A 20648-nucleotide genomic window follows, 5' to 3' on the forward strand; every position below is an offset into this window, starting at 1 on the left:
TCTTTAGAGAAATATCTACTTAAGTACTTTGCCCATTTTTTAACTGGGTTGTCTTGTTGTGGTTGAGTTACGAGTACTTTATGTATTCTGGATATTAAACCATTAACAGTTAAGACATACAATTTGCACATATTTTCTCTCATTCTGTGGGTTGTCTTTTCACTCTTTGCTAGTGTCTTTTGATGCAAAAAAGTTCTTAAATTTTCTATTTAAATGGTCTGAGTTACCTATTTTTTATTTTTTTGGCTGTGCTTTTGGTGTTATAGTTAGGAAAATATTGGCAAATTCAAGGTCATAAGATTTGCTCTTCTGTTTTCTTCTAGGAGTTTTATAGTTTAACTCTTAAATTTAGGTTTGATCTATTTGGAGTAAAGTAGAGTTCAAAGTGCATTCTTTTGAATATGGATATTTCAGTTTTCTAGCACCATTTGATGAAGTGATTATTCTTTCCCCATTGAATGGTCTTGACACCCCCATTCAGAAAACAGGTGACCACAGATAAGAGGGTTTACTACTAAGTTTCCAGTCTATTCTATAATTCTATCCTTTTGCCAGTGGTGCACTGTTTTGATTCTTATTACTTTGTAGTAAGTATTAAAATCAAGAACCATAAGTCCTCTAACTTTGTTGTTCTTTGTTTAGATTTTTAATTTTTTTTTAAATTCAGGGTCCCTTTAAATTCCACATGGATGTTGACTTGGGTCTTTCCATCACTAAAAAGTAAAACCCATCTAGGTTTTGAAAGAGATTACATTGAAACTACATTTACTGGTTTGAGTAGTATTAGCTTAACAATGTTAAGTGTTGTGATCATGAACATAAGATGTCTTTCAATTTACTGTTGTAGTCTTTTTTTTTTAAGATTTTATTTGTTCACAAGAGACACAGAGAGAGAGGCAGAGACACAGGCAGAGGGAGAAGCAGGCTCCATGCAGGGAGCCCAACATGGGACTTGACCCCAGGTCTCCAGGATCACACCCTAGGCCAAAGGCAGTGCTAAACCGCTGAGCCACCTGAGCTGCCCTTACTGGTGTCTTCTTTTCCCTCAGCTTTATTGAAATCTACTTGAAATACTGTGTAAGATGTGTGAGTTGTTGATCTGATACATTTACATATTCCTAAGTGAGTACCTAGTGGTGTCTTTAATTTCTTTCAGCTCTGTTTTCTAGTTTTCAGTGTACAAGTCTTGTGCTTCCTTGGTTAAATTTATTCCTACATATTTTATTCTGTTTGTTGTTATTGAAAGTGGAATGGTTTTTGCAATTTTCTTTTTGGATCATTCCTTGCTGATGTATAGAAATGCAACTGATTTTTCTTTCAACCAATTTTTACATTTTGTATCCTACAACTTTGCTGAACTTATCAGCTCCTACAATTGTGTGCCTGTGTGTAGAATATATTTATTTTTAAAGATGTTATTTATTTATTTGACAATGAGAGCACAAGCAGGGGGAGTATCAGGCAGAGGGAGAAACAAACTCCTCGCAGAGCAGGGAGCCCAATGTGGGACTTAATCCCAGAACCCTGAGATCATGACCTGAGCCAAAGGCAGATTCTTAACCAATTGAACCACTCAGGTGCCCCTATGTGTAGAGTATTTAGAGTTTTCTACATATAAGATCATATGAGCAAAGATAATTTTACATCTTCCTTTTCAATCTGGATACCTTTGCTTTCTTTTCCTTACTTATTTGCTCTTGCTAGAACTTCAGGTTTCAAGTTGAATAAAAGTACTTCAAAGCAAGCACCTTTGTCTTCTGATTTTTTTTCGCTTCCCTGCTCATGCTTTATATTAAAATAAATCCAAACAGCACTCCCTTTGCTCTTTTCCTTGCATTTTAAGATTTTAAAAATGATTTTATTTATTTATTAGAGAGAGATGGCAGGAGCAAGGGCAGAGGGAGAGGGAGAAGCAGACTATCCTATTAAGCAGGGAGCCCAACATGGGGCATAATTCCAGGACCCTGGGATCATAATCTGGGCTGAAGCCAGATGCTTAACCGACTGACCCACCTGGATGCCCCTTCCCTGCATTTTTAAACACGCTTTCTTACCTATTTCAGACAATTAGGAAGACTAGTTCCCTGAAGGATTAACTGTGGACTCCATCTTGCACTTAACTTTGTAATATCACAGTTTGATTTTTTTCTCCCAGACTTGAGTTTCCCATCTTATCATCTTGATTTTCAGTGTTGGGTTAAACAACAATTTCTTTTTCTTTCTCTAGAAACTGAGACTGGGAAATTCTTTTAGTTTTTTCTCTAAAGGAAAAACTAAATTTGACCACTAATTAAGTGTGCCATGTATGGAAGATGCCAAAGAAGTAACCTAGTTCAGATACTAAGATACTAGTTTAGATACTTAAGTGAGCTGAGTAAAATCATTCATAAGGGTTTTTAAAGTCCCTCATCACTTGTTTTATTTGCCTATGTTTGCTTTTGTTCCTTTTACTTTTGATGTCAGATTAAAAAAAAAAAATCCTCACCAAGACCTATGCCAAGTGGCTTACCACCTATGTTCTCTTCTAAACATGTTATGGCTTTATGGCTTCTGGTCTTATGTTCAAATCTTTAACCCATGTTGAGTTAATTTCTGTATGGTGTAACATAATGGTCCAGTTTGATTCTTTTTCTTATTGTCCAGTTTTCATGACAACATTATTAAAGAAATTGTCCTTTCCCCCTTGTATATTCTTGGCTTTTTTTGTGATCTTAAGGGGAAAGCTCTCTCTGTTTTTTTACTGTTGGGTATAATGTTAGCTGTATATTTTTCATATGTGCTCTTACCATGTTGAAGAAATTCCCTCCTACTCCTAGTTTATTTCAGTTCTCTGTTCTTAAAATGTGTTGGATTTTGTCAAATCCAACTGTTGGATTTTATACTATTGTCAAATGTCTTTTCTGTATCAATTGAGATGACCAGGTGGTTGTCTTCCTTCATTCTATTAGTATGGTGTACTATTTTAATTGATTTTCTTATGTTGAACCACCCTTGCATTCCTGGACTAAATTTCATATGGTCATGGTACATAATCTTTATAATATTACACTGGATTTAGTTTTCCTAGTATTTTGTAGAGGATTTTTACAACTATATCCATAAAGGATATTTGTAGTCTTCTTGTAGTATCTTTGTCTGGCTTTAGTATTGGGGTACTGCTGCCCTTAAAGAATGAGTTAAATAGTATTCCCTTCTATTCCATTTTTTTGGGAGAGTTTGATGATTTGTGCCCATTCCTTTTTAAATATTTGGTAGAAATCACCAATGAAGCCATCTGATCCTAAAGTGTTCTTTGTTGGGAGTTTTTTGTTGTTTGTATGTTTGTTTTTTGATTCTTGATTGTTGCCTTACTTGTTATTGGTCTATTAGATTTTCAGTTCCTCAGTTTTGGTACTTTGTGTCTTGGAATTTTCCCATTTACCTAGGTTTTCCAACTAGTTAGCATGTAGCTGTTCGTATTATTTTCTTATAGTCTTTTTGTGTAAATTTGATAGTAATGCACCCTCTGATTTTAGTAACTTAAGTCTTTCTTGCTCTCCTATTTCTCTTCCCTCTTATAGTCTGTCTAAAGATTAATTTTGTTGATCTTTTTATAAAACCATCTTTTGGTTTTGTTGATTTTTCTCATTTTTCTGTTTCCAATTTTATTTCTACTGTAACCTTTTTATTTTCTTCTTTCTGCTAACTTTGGGTTTAGTTTGTTTTTCTTTTCCTAGTGCCTTAAGGTGATGGTTAGGTTACTGATTTGAGATATTTTCTTTTTGTAACGTACACATTTACAGCTATAAACCTCCCTCTCACCACTATTTCTGCAGCAACTTCTATGTCTTGGCATGCTGTCTTTACATTTTCATTCATCTCAAGCTATTTTCTAATGTCCATTGTGAGATTTTCCTTGACCCTTTAATTAATTTACATTTTACTTATTTTAGAAATAGAATGTGAGCAGGGAAGGGCAGAGGGCCAGAGAGAGAAATTCAAGCTGAGCATGTGGAGTCCAATGCAAGGTTCAATCTTATGACCCTGAGATCATGACATAATCCATAACCAAGAGTCAGACACTCAACCAACTACAACATCCAGGTACCCTTTTCCTTGACCCTTTAATGTGTTAATTTCCCCATATTTGTGTTTTTCCAATTTTCCCCTTACTGATTTCCAGTTTCATTTCTTTGTGTTTAAAAAAAAAGATATTTAGTATGGTTTCATTCTTTTTTACATTTCTTGAGACTTTGTAGCCTTACATGGTTTATCCGGGAGAATATTCCATTGAGAACAATATATATTTTTATGATTATTGGGTATAGTATTCTGTATGTCTATTAGGTCTAACTGATATTTAGTGTTCACGTCCTCTACTTATTGACTGTATGCTTGACTGTTGTCATCATTACTGAAAGTTCTATTGTATAATTATTTCTTCAATTCTGGCAAGCTTTGCTTCATATATCTCAGGTATCTACTGTTAGGTGCGTATATATAATCTATTTCAGTCTGATGATAATATAGGTACCCAATAGTGTGTAACAAATGAATACTATTCATATGGATTATCTTTTTCCCAATTTTTTTTTACATTTGTACCATTTAAGCCACTGAGGTTTTTTCCTTTTATTCCACTATAGTTAACATATAGTGTTATATTCATTTCAGGTGTACAATATAGTGACCCAACAATTCCATCCATCACCCAGTGCTCATCGTGACAACTGTACTTTTCAATCTCCATCACCTATTTCACTCATCCCTCCACCCACCTCCCCTCTGTTAACCATTAATTCTCTATAGTCAAGAGTCTATTTCTTGGTTTGTCCCTTTTTATCCTTTGCTCATTATTTTATGTTTCTTAAATTCTGCTATGGTATTTGTCTTCCTCTTACTTATTTTACTTAGCATTATACCCTCTAGCTCCATCCATGTCATTGCAAATGGCAAGATTTTATTCTTTTTTTATGACTGAATAACATTCTTGTGTGTGTGTATTACATCTTCTTTATCCATCCATCTTATTATAGATAGACACTTGGACTGCTTCCATAATTTGATATTGTAAATAATGCTGCTACAACCACAGAGGTGCATGTATCTTTTTGAATCAGTGTTTTTGCATTTTTTGGATAAATACCCAGTGGTGCAATTACTGGATCATAAGGCAGTCCTACTCTTTTTTTTTTTTTTTTTTTTTTTTTTGGCAGTCCTACTTTTTGAGGAACTTTCATACTGTTTTCTAGAGTGGCTACACCAGTTTGCATTTCCACCAACAGTACAAGAGGGTTTCTTTTCCTCCACATCCTCACAACACTTGTTTCTTGTGTTTTTGATTTTAGCCATTCTGACAAGTATGTGTGATAACTCATTTTAGTTTTGATTTGCATTTGATTGAGCATCTTTTCATGCGTCTGTTGGCCATCTGGATCTCTTCTTTGGAGAAATGTCTGTTCATGTCTTCCCATTTGTAATTGGACTTTTTTTGTTTTCATTCTGAGTTATATAGCTCTTTATATGCTTTGGATACTAACCCTTGATTGGATATGTCATTTGCAAATATTTTCTCCCATTCAGTACGTTGCCTTTTAGTTTTGTTGATTGTTTCCTTCATAAGCAGAAGCTTTATGTTTATGTGCAGAAGCTTTTTATTTTTATGTAATCCCAATAGTTTAATTTTTGCTTTTATTTCCTCTGCCTCAGGAGATATATCTAGAAAAATGTTGCTATGTCCAATGTCAGAGAAATTACTGTCTGTACTCTCTTCTAGGATTTTTATGGTTTCACACTTAGTTCTTTAATCTATTTTTGTGCATGGTGAAAGAAAGTGGCCCAGTTTCATTGTTTTGCATGTAGCTGTCTGGTTTCCCCAACACCATTTGTTGAAGAGACTTTTTCCCTTTGGATATTCTTTTCTGCTTTGTCAAAGATTGACCATATAATTGTGGGTATATTTCTGGGCTTTCTCTGCAGTTCCATTGATCTACGTGTCTTTTTCTTTGTGCCAGTACCATACTGTTTTGATTACTGTAGCTTTGTAATATAACTTGATATCTGGAATTGTAATACCTCCAGTTTTGCTTTGCTTTTTCAAAATTGCTTTGGCTATTCGGGGTCTTTTGTTGTTCCATATAAATTTTAGGATTTTGGGGGGCACCTGGGTGGCTCAGTGGTTGAGTGTCTGCCTCTGGTTCAGGGCATAACCCTAGAGTTCTAGAATCAAGTCCCACATCAGGATCCTCACAGTGAGCTTGCTTCTCCCTCTGTCTCTATCTTTGCCTCTCTCTCTGTGTCTCTCATGAATAGATAAAATCTAAAAAAAATGTTTCTTTTTAGGATTTTTTGTTCTAGTTCTACTTCTGTGAAAAACGTTGGCATTTTGATAGAGATTGCATTAAATCTGTAGATTGCTTTTGGTAGTGTAGATATTTTAACAGTATTTGTTCTTCCAACTCATGAGCATGGAGTATCTTTCCATTTCTTTGTGTCATCTTTCATCAGTTTTGTAGTTTTCAGAGTACAAGTCTTTCACCTCTTTGGTTAGGTTAACTCTTAAGTATCTTACTATTTTTGGTGCAATTGTAAATGGGCTTGTTTTCTTAATTTCTCTTTCAGCTGCTTCATTGATAGTGTATAGAAGTGCAACAGATTTTGTATGTTTATTGTATCCTGTAACCTTACTGAATTCATTTATCAGTTCTAGGGTTCTTTTGTGGAATTTTTAGGGTTTTCAATATATAGTATCGTCATCTGCAAATAGCGTAAGTTTTACTTCTTCCTTACCAATTTGGATGCTTTTTATTTCTTTTTGTTGTCTGATTTCTGTGGCTAGGACTTCCAGCACTATGTTGAATAAAAGTTGTGAGTGGACATCCTTAGGGTGAAAGCTGTTTTTTTCCCATTGAGTATGATGTTCAATGTGGGTTTTTCATATATGGTCTTTATTATATTGAGGTATGCTCCCTCTAAATCTTCTTTGTTGAGGGCTTTTTATCAAGAATGGGTGTTGTACTCTTGACAAATGTATTTTCCTGTATCTTTCAAGATGATCATATGGCTTTTATCCTTTCTCTTAATGATGTGATGTATCACATTGATTGATTTGCAAATATTGAACCATCCTTGTGTCCCAGGAATAAATACCACTTGATCATATTGAATTTTTCTTTAGTGTATCATTGCATTTGATTTGGTCATATTGAGAATTTTTGCATCCATGTTCATCAGGGATATTGTCCTTTAGTTCTCCTTTTTTTGTGGTGTCTTTAGCTGTTTTTGGTATCAGGGTGCTGCTCACCTCAGAATAAATTTGGAAATTTTCCTTCTTCTATTTTCTGGAATAGTTTGAGTAGAATAGGTATTAATTCTTCTTTAAATGTTTGGTAGAATTCACCTGTAAAACTGTCTGGTGCTGGCCTTTTGTTTGTTGGGAATTTTGATTACTGATTCAATTTCATTGCTGGTAATTGATCTGTTCAAATTTTCTTTCTTTGGGAGGTTCTGTGTTTGTGGGAGTTTATCCATTTCTTCAAGGTTGTCTAATCTGTTGGCAAATAGTTTTTCTTAAAATTCTCTTACAAGGGATCCCTGGGTGGCTCAGTGGTTTAGTGCCTGCCTTCGGCCCAGGGCATGAGCCTGGAGTCCTGGGATTCAGTCCCACTTCAGGCTCCCTGCATGGAGCCTGCTTTCCCAATGCCTGTGTCTCTGCCTCTCTCTCTCTCTGTCTCATTAATAAATGATAAAATAATCTTTAAAAAATTCTCTTACAATTGTTTGTATTTCTGTAGTGTTATTTCTCCTCATTGGTGATTTTGCTCACTTGAGTTTCTCTCTCAGTGAGTCTGGCTAGAGATTTATCATTTTGTTGATCTTTTCAAGAACTAATTCCTGGTTTTATTGATCTATTGTTGGTTTTTTTGTTTGCTTTAGTTTCTCTATCATTTATTTCTGCTCTAATCTTTGTTATTTCCTTTATTCTGCTGGTTTTGGGTGTAGTTTGTTCTTTTTCCAGCTCCTTTAGGTGTAAAGTTAGTTTTTTTTTTTTTAAGGTTTCAAATGTACTTTTCTTAAATCATGCCATATTTTAGTGGGTGCACAGTGCTTTCACTTGGCATCAATTATGAGTTGGTTTTGAAACAATTCATTATTACACTAGCTGGGATTACTGATCCCTCCATTCCTTTGGGGTGACTCTGCCAACAGGGGACAGGTTCCATTCTACTCCAATTTGTGTTGCTGTATATGCCCATACAGCAATACAGAAAGTGGTTCCACTAGCTAATACAGCATTACCAAATTTGTCATGGAAATCAGGTGCCTGTTTCTGGTGATTGCCTTGCCATTGTTTGTGGAATGCTTTGAACTTGGAGATGACTTAGAGCATTTCTGGCCACAGGAAACATCTGAAGCTGAAGGCAGAATGGTGCAACTGCAGTTACTGCTGTGCTACAACTTTGTGCCAAGTACACTTGCCAAGAGCCCTGAAAAACCAAGTTGGGTTGTTTATTTGAGCTTTTTCCTACTTCTTGAGGTAGGCCTCTATTGCTATAAACTTCCCTCTTATAACCAATTTTGTGGGGTACCTGGGTGACTCGTTGAGCACCTGCCTTTGTTCAGGTTGTGATCCTGGGGTCCTGGGATTGAGTCCCACATCAGTCTTCCCACAGGGAGCCTGCTTCTCCCTCTGCCTGTATCTCTGCCTCTCTCTGTCTCTCATGAACAAATAAAATCTTTAAAAAACAATTTTGCTGCATCCCAAAGGTTTTGGACCATTGTTTTCATTTTTGTTTCCATGTACTTTTTGATTTCTCCTTTGATTTCTTGATTGACCCATTCATTGTTTAGTAGTATGTTATTTAACCTCTATGTATTTGTAGTCTTCCCAGATTTTTTTGTGGTTGATTTCTAATTTCATAGCATTGTGGTCAGAAAAGATAGATGGTATGACTTTGAACTTTTTCAATTTGTTGACATTTGTTTTGTGGCCTAATACATGATCTATTCTGGAAAATGTTCTGTGTGTACTTGAAAAGAATGTGTATTCTGCTTTTTTAGGGTAGAATATTCGAATATATGTGTTATATCCATCTGATTCAATGTGTCATTCAAAGCCACTATTTCATTTTGTTTGAATGATCAATCCATCGATGAAAGTGGGGTGTTCAAGTCCCCTACTATTATTGTATTACTATTGACTAGTTCCTTTATGTTTGTTATTAACTGTTTTATGTATTTGGGTGCTCCCACATTGGGTGCATATAGATTTAGAATTATATCTTGTTGGATTGTTCTTTTTATTACATAGTGTCCTTTGTAATAGGCCTTGTTTTGACATGTTTTGTTAGAACACACTCTAAAATTAGTATAAAAGGTCTCACTCCCATTGTGCAAGCTATTATTTCTGTATTGCCTCTTGTCAGGCTGTTCGTCTCTTCAAGGGCTGGGAGCCAACGACTGTCATTCACTTTCTCAGCTTGCCTAGGGCTGAGTTGGCTGACTTTTAAGGTTCCAGGTTCCAAGTCACACTGTACCAACTCACGGAATTCAGCCCCTCTGGTTTTCAAAGGCAGACGTTATGGGGCTCCCTAGTGCTTTCTCCGGTCTGTGGCTGCAGCTCCCAACCACCATTTTCTATCCTTTCTAATCTTTCTGATGTAGCTTCTTCTGTCTTTAGTTGTCGAGTTTGTTCTGCCAGTCTTCAACTCACACTCTAGTTTATTGATGTGAATATGAGTGATAATATAGTTAGTTGTAAATGTGGGACAAGTTGGTTTAGTGTCCTCCTATTCCAACATCCTTCTGGCACCCCCTCCATTTTTTACTTTCAACCTTTTGTGTCTTTGTATCTAAAATGAGTAAGTATATAGATGATTTTTAAAAATCTGTTCTCCCAATCTCTGCCTTTCAGTTGGAGTTTATTTATATTCAATTACTCATAAAGGACTTACTTCTCCTGTTTAGCTGTTTTCTGTATATGTAGGTCCAATTCTTTTTTTTTTTTTCATATTTGAAATTTTGTACTGTACCATTTTTATTCCCGGTGTATTAGGTATATTCTTTGTAGTTACTTTTGTGACTATAGTTAACATAACAATTTAGTTTGAATAATACCAATTATATTTCAATAGTATCCCAAAACTCCATTTCTGTGTAACACTGTCCCTCTTTATATTGTTAATGTCACAGCTTACATCTCTATACATTATGTACTCATTAACATGGATTTATAATTATTTTGTACGTATTTGCCTTTAACTCATATGAAAAGGAAAAGTTACAAACCAAAATTATAATGCTTTTATTTTTCAATGAAGTTGCCTTTACTGGTGTTCTTTATTCATATGGCTTAAAGTTACTGTTATATTTTCATTTAAACCTGAAAGCCTTCTGTTATCGGGAAGTATCTTTTTTTTTTTTAAGAATTCATTTATTCATGAGAGACAGAGAGAGAGAGAGAGAGAGAGAGAGAGGCAGAGACACAGGCAGAGGGAGAAGCAAGCTCCACACAGGGACCCCAATGTGGGACTCAATCCCAGGACCCTGGGATCACACCCCGGGACGAAGGCAGCGCTAAACCGCTGAGCCACTAGGGCTGCCCAGGAGTATCTTAATATCCTTCATTCTGGAAGGATAGTTTTGCTGGATATAGAATTCTTCATTGGCAGTTTTTCTTTTTCCCCTTTTAGAACCTTAAATAGGTCATCAAAGTGCCTCTGACTTTCACGGTTTCTGATGAGAAAGTTGTTAATCTTATTGAGGCTCCCCTTATACGTGAGGAGTTGGTTCTCTTCTGCTTTCATTACTCATTGTCTCTGCTGTTAAACAACTTGACTATGTCTCAGTGTGGATTCCTTTATTTTATGGCTTGGAATTTGAGATTCTTGGATGTGTAGATTCATATATTTCAGATATGGAAGATTTTTTTAGCCATTATTCATTTATTTATTTAATTTAAAAGATTTTATTTATTCATGAGAGAGACAGAGAGAGAGAGAGAGTCAGAGATGCAGGCAGAGGGAAAAGCAGGCTCCATGCAGGGAGCCCGATGCGGGACTCGATCCCAGGTCTCCAGGATCACACCCTGGGCTGAAGGTGGCACTAAACCACTGAGCCACCAGGGCTGCCCTGCCATTATTCCTTTAAATATACTTTTTAAAGTTTTTATTTATTCATTCATGAAAGACACAGAGAGAGAAGTAGAGACACAGGAAGAGGGAGAAGCAGGCTCCACACAGGGAGCCCAATGTGGGACTCGATCCCGGGACTTCAGGATCACGACCTGAGCTGAAGGCTGACGCTCAAGCGCTGAGCCACTCAGGCGTCCCCTGTTCTCTCTTTTATGCATATTTTGGTGACCCTGGTGGTCTTACAAGTTCTTTAGGCTGTTCACTTTTTTGTTCTTCAAACTGGATTTCAACTGTTCTATCTTCAAGTTCACCAATTCTTTTTGTGTACTCAAATCTGTTGAATCCCTCTTGTGTATTTTTGTACTTGTTATTGTACTCTTCAGGTCTAGAATTTCTTTTTTTTTAAATTTCTTTTTTATTTTTTTTTAAGTTTTTTTTTTATTTTTATTTATTTATGATAGAGAGAGAGAGAGAGAAAGAGAGAGAGAGGCAGAGACATAGGCAGAGGGAGAAGGAGGCTCCATGCACCGGGAGCCGGATGTGGGATTTGATCCTGGGTATCCAGGATCGCGCCCTGGGCCAAAGGCAGGCGCTAAACCACTGCGCCACCCAGGGATCCCAGGTCTAGAATTTCTATGTGGTTTCCTTTTTAATAATTTCTTCTAATTGATATTTTTGTTTTATTCATCATCTTACTCATTTACCTCTGAAGTGTATTTAAGGAAATTGGTTTAAAGTTTTTTTTTCTAGGAAGTGCAGTGTTTGGGGGGATGGTTTCTATTAATTTTTTTTTTTTGAAGGGGCCATACTTTCCACTTTGTATGCTTTGATTTTTGTTGTTGAAAACTGGACATCTGAGTATTCCAGAATAATTCTGGAAATCATAATCTTTCCCTTCCCCAGGGTTTGCACTTCTTAATTGTTGAAGGCTTTGCTATGTTCAGCCAGTATTTTGACAGAGATCTCTTTGAATGCCAGAACCTTAAAAAAACAAACCAACAAATACACCTGTTCCAGTCTTTCTGGATTGGCCCTGTGCTGGGACATTCTTATGACTTAGCTAGACTACTGACAATTCTGTCTCAGCCTTCAGCTCCTGTTTGTACCAAGCATATAGATCAGCTAGTGGTGAAAGTCTGGGGTCTTCTCAGATCTTTTCTTTTTTATTTTTTTTATTTTTTATTTTTTAATTTTTTTATGATAGTCACAGAGAGAGAGAGAGAGAGAGAGAGAGAGAGAGAGGCAGAGACACAGGCAGAGGGAGAAGCAGGCTCCATGCACCAGGAGCCCGATGTGGGATTCGATCCCAGATCTCCAGGATCGCGCCCTGGGCCAAAGGCAGGCGCCAAACCGCTGCGCCACCCAGGGATCCCTCAGATCTTTTCTGATATTTCTGGTACTTGGCATGCATGTGGCTACATGCATATCTACATATTTTTGAATGCCCTACTATCCCAAAGAAACCTTCTCCTTGGCTTTTCCTTCCAGTTTTAAGTAAGCTATTGTATGTCTCAAACTGTAATTTGTTGCCCAGGTGGTTTCACTTTTTTTTTTTTTTAAGATTGTATTTATTTATTCATGAGAGACATAGAGAGAAAGGCAGAGACAGGCAGAGGGAGAAGCAGGCTCCATGCAGGAAGCCCGATGCACAACTCGATCCTGGGACTCCAGGATCACGCCCTGAGCCAAAGGCAGATGCTTAACCATTGAGCCACCCAGGATTCCCTAAAGTGTTTCCTTAACCTGTTTTCAAGCAATGCCTGCTGCTTTTCCAACCTAAGTTATATGATAGATAAACCAAAGATGAGCACGTTGTATTAGGTCTTCAGGGCGGCCCACAGGTAAAGGGCAGACAGAAAAACAGGTAATTTGTGATTAAGTCTGCTCTGTCCCCCTGGATCTAGGGACCAGAGTCAGACACTGCAAGAGTGAGCTATCTTCAAGACTGCTGCCAAGTTGGGAGAGGGATTGGGCAAGGGCCAGTGAAAAAGCCACAAGGCTCTCTTACTGTTTTTGTTTCTTTTTTCTTAATAGGGTTCATGTGGCTGAGGTAAATTCTTCCTTTCCAGTCTGACAAAGTTGGTTCTGACAGTTTCTGGTACTTTTTATAATGTTTCCTTGGAGGTATGGGTGTATGGAGCTGCCTACTCCACTATTTTGCTTATGTCACTTTATTTTTTAAAACTATAATTAAATGTAGAAGAGAAATTTGTTAGTTTAAAAAAAGGTATTTCTCTACTGTGGTTTGGATTTGCATTTCTGAAAAGGTTTCAGTGGCTAAGGAAATGTTTCTGGCATCTCTCAAAAGAAAACTTGGTCGAATAAATTTGGGGAAAAGTATATGAAAGTTCTCTGAAAAGTAAAGCAACCTGCTTTATGTTTATTTGAACCCAAAATTTCCCATTTATTTCATTTAGGAGCCTTTCCTACTGACAATATAAATTAGCATTTAAAGATCATCTGTGTCACTAGAGTAGGACAAGAAAAGTGGTCCTAGTTCTTCTGCTAGGGGTTAGGTGTTAGGAGGAGGTGCAGGGACAGGCACGGCTAATACTATTTAGGAGTATTTATGAGTCATAACCTCTTCTCTCCAGGGGTTCTGAGACAGATGAGGAAATACGTGACAAGGAGGCCTAAGGACATATTAGCTGTACAGGTGGTTAAGTGCTCAGGAAGGCATGACAGACAACAAGGGAAGAGTGGGGACGGACAGGGAACGAGAGGTTACAACCTGTTTAGAGGGAAATGCTGGGTGATCACCACAAGTTGGATGATTTTTAGAGTAGGCTGTATTTCCAAACAAAGCAAAGCAAAACAAAACAAATGGATTGTTTTGGATGGATGGTGTGGGATGCTATTCTGAGTACACTTTACTTTTGTTTTTTGTTTTTTGTTTTAGGACACTAACTAGATTCAGTCTGTATTGAGGTGGAGAGAGAGTGGTAGCTGGTGCAGCTAGTACTGCACCTAAGATGAGAGGCTAAGGATAGAGGAGAACTTTTACTGCAGGTATTTACACCATTATTTCCCTTCCCAGATTGTGGGCCTTCCAGGGCCAGGACAGTATCTAATTTTCCCCGTTTCCAATGATGCCCAAAAGACTACTAAGGGAAAATGGACTATATGACATGATGATAAGTCAACAATACTCTTTCCTTAACCTGAAAACAGGAATGGAGCAACAGGACCACCACTTCAAACAATGGAAACAATCCAACCCTACATTTAGATAATTTTATTTGAATGGCTGAAAGAGTGGCTGTAAATATTCCATCCGTCCATCCACAGCCTATCCTGATCAAAATCATAGCAAGTTAGTTTATGGATATTGAAAAATGAATTCTAAAGTTTATATGGAGAGGCTAAAGACCCAGAATAGCCAACACAATACTGAAGAACAAAGTTGAAGGACTGATGCTATCTGACTTCAAGACTTATTATAAAGGTACAACAATTAAGACAGTGTGGTATTGGTGAAAGAAGAGGCAAACACATCAATGGAATGGAAATGAGAGCCTGAAACAGAGTCAAATAAATATAGTCAATCTTTGAAAAAGGAATAAAGATAATACAATGCAGCAAAGATAGTCTTTCCAGCAAATCATGCTAGAACTGGAGGTCCACATGCAAAAAAAATCTAGAAATAGACCTAACAAACTTCACAAGAATTAAACCAAAACAGATTAAAACCTAAATGTAAAACATAAAATTCCTAGAAGATAACAGAGAAATTTCTAGGTGACCATGGGTATAACCATGACTTAAGATCTAACAAAGATATGATAATGAAAGAAATTTTTGGGAAGCTGAACTTCATTAAAATTGAAAACTGCTCTGTGAAATGTGAAGGAATGAGAAGACAAGCCACAACTGTGAGAAAATATCCATAGAAGATATATCTGAGAAAGGACTGTTAGCAAAGCATGCAAAGAACTCTTCAAACTCAACAATAAGAAAATGAACAACCCAATTAAGAATAGGCAAAAGACCTAAACAAACACCTCACCAAAAAAGATATACATATGACAAAAACACATGAAAAAATGTTCAGCATCATAAATCACTAGGGAATTGCAAATGAAAACAACACTGAGATACTACTCCATACATGTTAGAATGGTCAAAATTAAAAACACTGATAACTACTCATGAGGATGAGAGGGTCAGAAATTCCCAGTCATGGTTCCTGGGAATGCGATATGGTACAGCCACTTTGGAAGACAGTTTGGTAGTTTCTTAGAAAAGCAGACATAAGTTTTACCAGTAATCCAGGAACCGTGTTCCCTGGTATTTACCCAAATGAGCTGAACAATAATAAGAGTGGCAGCAGAGAAAAGCAATTAGAGAATGAGAGAGTCCTAATCTCCCAGGTGTCTGTCCTGGGTCCAGTTTGCATTGGGAAGGACAGGAAGGAAAAGTACATAAACACACCTGTCAGGGTATAATACAGCCATCCAGCCAACAGGACAATTCTTGAGGATCCTTTTGATTATACAGATGACAGAAAGCAGAAGTGTGGCTCCCCTGCCACATCTGTGAAGGCTGGGGAACAGTATCCTGGGAACAGATTCTTCTTGTGCTGAGCTTCCATGTCCTGTACGACTCTATAGCACCTTCTCTCCTTCCAACGTCAACATATAATTTGAGACTGCAAAAACCTTGAAAATTAAATGCACATGACAATCTACAATGAGACCAAGTGTTAAAGCAGAAATTTATTAAAATCCATTTTATATAGTGTTTTAGGGACAAAAAAATGTAGTCCTCAACATTCAGGTAATCAACTCTATCCTCAGAAGTGCCTTGGGAGAAAACATTCTTGCGCCCTTTCCTCCAAAAGATACTTCTGTTTATATTCCTGAAAATGATGCACTGCGAGAAGACAGATTCCTTTGCCCTCCCCCCTCAAAAGATTCTTCTATTTATACCCCTGAAAATGATGCATTTATAACCCCACCTCTCAAGGACAATCCTGTTGAGATCCCAAAACCTCTGCAAAGAGTGAAGAGATACTAGCAGAGAACCTTCTCAGAATGCAGTGCCTCACTGAGAGGTGTAGTGCAAGAGATACATAAAATGGTGGTTGCTTCAGAGGAGTGTAGGCCGGCTACTCTGGGTAGGCCGGCTGTGAAAGAGCCCGACAGCCCAGCAAGGCAGCCCCTAGCTGCGAAGTGTAGCCAGACGGGACTGCATGGCCTCCAGAGCCTCTTCCTCCTCCTCATCTTCTGATGCAGCCATCGCTCCTGAGGGTTCGGGCTCTGGAAGGGCGTCGGTCACTTTACTAGGTGCTTTGCCTAAGGCCCCTGAAAAGAAACAGCAAATAAATTAACCAAGTATTGTTTTTAAAAAGTGGTCCCTCAATCTCTCTGCCTTTCATACCTGGAAGAGTCCAACAAGAACAGAAAAGGAGTAATAAAACAAGCTGTGTGAGATTTTGCTATGATAAATATGCAAACACCAACTTGTCATCATACCAAGATTACAATAACTGAAGATCCTGATTTTAAGAATTTTGGTTCTGATACTCTTGGTCTAAATTCCCAAGCCCTATTAAAGATTTAATTTTTAAGATTCACGAAGATGTTAAATGTTTCTCAGTAAAACTAAATTGTTTCTAAACATTCACAAAATGTTTTCCTGGAGTAACTAGTCTTTCTCCCAACAGTTTTAAAACAAATAATTAAATAATTTTAAAACAAACAGATAAAAATTAAACGTCATTAATTTTTTTTAGTAAACATAAAATCCAAAATCCAGAAGTAAAAATAAAGTTTAAAACCTCATTAACCACTGTTCAGAGATTACTATTTTTGTTTATTCCCTTTCCAGACTTTTTCTATAGACCTATTTTTTACACAAGAGTATGTATTGCAGTAACGAGGCTTTTCTCACACATTATATTGTGAAAATCTTTCCATGTCAATGAATGTATTTCCATATTACCATAGCTATAAAGTATTCCATTAAAGCAGATAAAACACAATTCAACTAATACTCTATTATTAGGCATTTAGCTTGTTTCAAATATTTCAGTATGATAAATAATGCTACTACAGACATCCTTGAATTAAATTTTTCATCACATCCTTAAATACTAGAATAGATTCCCATAAATCAACCTGTTAGGTCCAGGGCCTTTGTCAGCTACTGCCAAATTGCTTTCAAGAAAGTCCATACCACTCTAAGCTCCCAACAGCACTGCTGGGAGAGCAGTGTTTCTCCTTACATTCTGAAGACTCTAGCAATTTTTTAAAATCTTGGTGTTTTAAAAAAGATGGTTATGGATATTGTGCTTACTTTTTAAGAACTATCTTGAATAATCTTAAAAATGTAGAAGAAAGAGGGTCCTAAAGAAAAAGCTACTAGCTAAATTTAGTGAATGCAAGAATGACCACAGAAGGAGGGTAGAAAGAAGAAGAATCTCAGGACCATACCTGCTGTGATTTCAAAGAGAATTTTGTCAATTTCCATTTCTGCTGCTTCTTCCATTTCTTCCTGATCATCCATGCTCTCAAAAGTGTCCTCTAACATTTCTTCTATGATGCCAGCCTAAACACAGAACAAATCACATCACTTCCCTCAGTTGGTAAATCTGTTCCCCACAGACAACTCTGTGGGTCCAGTTCCACCCGAGCTCTAGAGTCTCCAGGTCCAGACCACTCTTCTGAGGGCTAACACTCAAGACAGATGGCCACAAGAAACGATGACGTTGTCTGTCCTCTCTGAAGAAAGGCAAAGACCACAGGGAAACTGTTCTCCACGTTCAGCACTAGGGCTGGAGGGGGACCTTCGTCAGTAGAGCCCCTGCTGACACTGTAAGGAGGGCACTTGGGGAACAATCTGCTGAAAATCAAATGTGCTCTGAGCTGTCTTAGGAAGCATGTGCCCTAATGTTGCAAACAGAGTCTATGAGTACAGGGCCTGAAACAGGATGAAAATGGGAGTGGAGTCTTTGTGGACACTATAACAGGTACCAAAGGCAGAGTGGGGTTCCATGGAACCCTAAAAAGGCCTGAAGAGTACTTCAGCATGTCCAGGTTACAGCTGCTGGTATAGGGCCAGTCCAGGGATTCTGGCAAGGCTCAATCAATTCACCAAAGACTGATCCTCCATTCCTGAGAGAATCACTAAAACAGCGTTTCTGCATGTAACGCCCTGACTCTACTGGAAGCCTGAAGCCAGCCACAAACCTCCTTTGTCCCCAAGGGAGCATGGTGCCACCATGGAGCACAAGAAAACTGTTTTCAAACATTGTCCAACACAAGCCAGACCCAAGGTCTTCCTTATCAGGCAGTGTCCTCAGCTCCCAAGTAAGACCCCATGGATTGTTGTTTGGTTTTAAAGCAAAAGGTCCTAATAGCACCCTCCAATGACAGAAAGAGGCCCCTGGTATCCCTGAGTAGAACAGATGGGAAGGGACTGAGAGTCAAAAGGACAGTATGGATTCAGGCTTCTGAGAAGCTGCCAAAAAAGAAAAATCCTAATTGCTGTGCCACTTCATTTGCAAGAACTGAGCCCTTTGCTTTGTATCTTGATCCAGTGATTTAAGGAACAGGTCACTTGTGACAGCTCCAGCCCTGGTTCCCCCACACTTAGCAGCCACAACTCTCACTAACCATGCTGATGGTATCAAAGGTAAAGCAAGTCCATTCTCCTGCCTGCCTTTGCTGCCACACCACTCAAATGACTCTTAATGACACAAATCAGACTAATAACCATATTCTATATATTCTCAGATCCTTTCCTCCCAACCAAAATGAAAAATAAATTCAATTCACACAGGTGGAACCCTGTGACCCCAATGAATGGCAGTCATCTTAGTGTTGGAGACTATTGTGGAAGAGGTTCAGTATGTGCTCTGTAAGTGGTTAAAAAGAGCCTACTGGAATCCTGACTCTAATAGCCTTCCATATCCTGGAGATGGGTGTCACTCATTCATTTATGCACTTATTCATCAGCAACCAGTCAACCAATGCCCACTTTGTGCCACACAACAGGTCAGGGCCTGCGAACAAATGGAGTATGACTAACGTCATGCCCTCAAGCAGCAGGGCCCTTACCAGAGGCTTCATTTTGTACTTGGGGATGCATCCTAGAATGTATTCAGTAATTATTTATCATCTATTATATACAGGCCTTCCTCCAAATCTGTGTTACTTTCAGCATTCAGAAAGCATTGTGGAGAAGACCCCAGATTCTAAAAGGGGCTTCCCCTCAGATCCTGGTGGCTACATAAGTTAGAATGAGCAGGACTGAAGTCATTCCAAGAATTACCTTTTTATCTAGTTCTAGATGGACAGCCATCACAACTTGGGAAAAAAGACCCATGCACCACTTTTAAAGGACACATACTTCTGACCCCATTGCCTCCTTCCTGCTACTGCCCCAGACTTTTGGTACCAAACACCTGTGTTGTAGGTTTTCTATGCTGTGGTTTCATCAATTTTCTCTGGTTCCTCCCTCCTGTGCCCAAGAGCCCCACACAGAACTCAAATTCATAAATGAAACTCCCTAGGAAGAAGGAAGGCAATTCCTATACACAAGCTAATACATAAGAATCTGAGGTGTACAATATTGGCTCTCAGATCACAAGTCTAAAGTGTGAAACACGCCTGCATGAGGAACTTACATTCACAACTTCTGACACAGCTCAGGCAGTAAGGTATGTGGCTCCAACCCCAGATCTGTCACTTACTACCAAAGTCACTTAGGTAAATCACCTGGCAACTTGAACACTCAATTTCCTCCTGTGTAAAATGGGGTAAAAAAGAGCTCCCTCACAGAGTCCTGGGAGGACTCTATAGGACAAAACGTGTGGTATACCACTGGCTGGCAGGGGGCTCAGTAACAATGTTCTCCTGAGCCTTGCCCCTGTCTGAAGGCCACCAGTAGAAGTCCTTTCTAGGCCCCAATCGTGGGACACTGGCAATCTGACCCAGCCTCTGCCATGGTCAGCTTAGATGGTTTCAACCAGTTATAAGAGCTGCTCCTCTGTCTTCAAAATCATTTCTGTCTGGCAACAGTGGTCAGTCTGCTCCTGCCCAGCCCTAGCCCTAGCCCTCTGCCATGTGCTAGGAATGAATGCAGGGTTGGCCCCAGGTCACCTTCATCATCTCTTTGGAAAGTTCTCTCATGGTGGCCTGGATTTCTGGGATCTTCACAAGACTCTGCATGGCCTTCATCACTTCTGTGCTCTTCTGCAGGGAACCAGCCACTCGCAAAACCGCTGAGAGGGAAAAGTAACAGGATGGTTTAATAGAATGTGACGCAGGACTGGTATAAAGAGTAACAGTCATAAGCTATTCTAATAAAAGAGAACAGTAGTAGGTGGACTACCAAAGCTATTTATGAATCTGTAGACTACATTACTGTGCTAGTTGACCAAGAGACTGACTTTTCCAAATTATATATGACTTTAGCTACAACAGGTACATGTTCCTAGAGCACATACACACACCAGCTGGCTGACTTAGCAGCCTGAAGGTATGCATGTTATCTTTAGGGAGATGTCCACTAGGAATGACTGTGTCACACAAG

General features: G+C 38.3%; 1 protein-coding gene and 1 pseudogene across 2 annotated transcripts in view; both read right to left on the minus strand.

Moving 5' to 3' along the window:
• Positions 1 to 1175: 1175 nt before the first annotated feature.
• Positions 1176 to 13986, minus strand: LOC140601336 (cytochrome c oxidase subunit 7B, mitochondrial-like; annotated as a pseudogene).
• Positions 13987 to 15806: 1820 nt separating this feature from the next.
• The window catches only part of CHMP3 (charged multivesicular body protein 3), a 57592-nt gene continuing 52750 nt past the window's right edge, over positions 15807 to 20648 (minus strand). For both annotated transcript variants that reach the window (XM_072770120.1, XM_072770121.1), the window contains 3 exons: positions 20216 to 20337; positions 17546 to 17660; positions 15807 to 16414 (listed from right to left, as the gene is read on the minus strand). In XM_072770120.1, the coding sequence (XP_072626221.1) occupies positions 16272 to 16414; positions 17546 to 17660; positions 20216 to 20337 (380 nt within the window). In that variant the 3' untranslated portion in view covers positions 15807 to 16271. The remainder of the gene's footprint in view (positions 16415 to 17545; positions 17661 to 20215; positions 20338 to 20648) is intronic.

This window comes from Canis lupus, chromosome 12, assembly GCF_048164855.1.
Source record: "Canis lupus baileyi chromosome 12, mCanLup2.hap1, whole genome shotgun sequence".
Taxonomy (NCBI): Eukaryota; Metazoa; Chordata; class Mammalia; order Carnivora; family Canidae; genus Canis; species Canis lupus.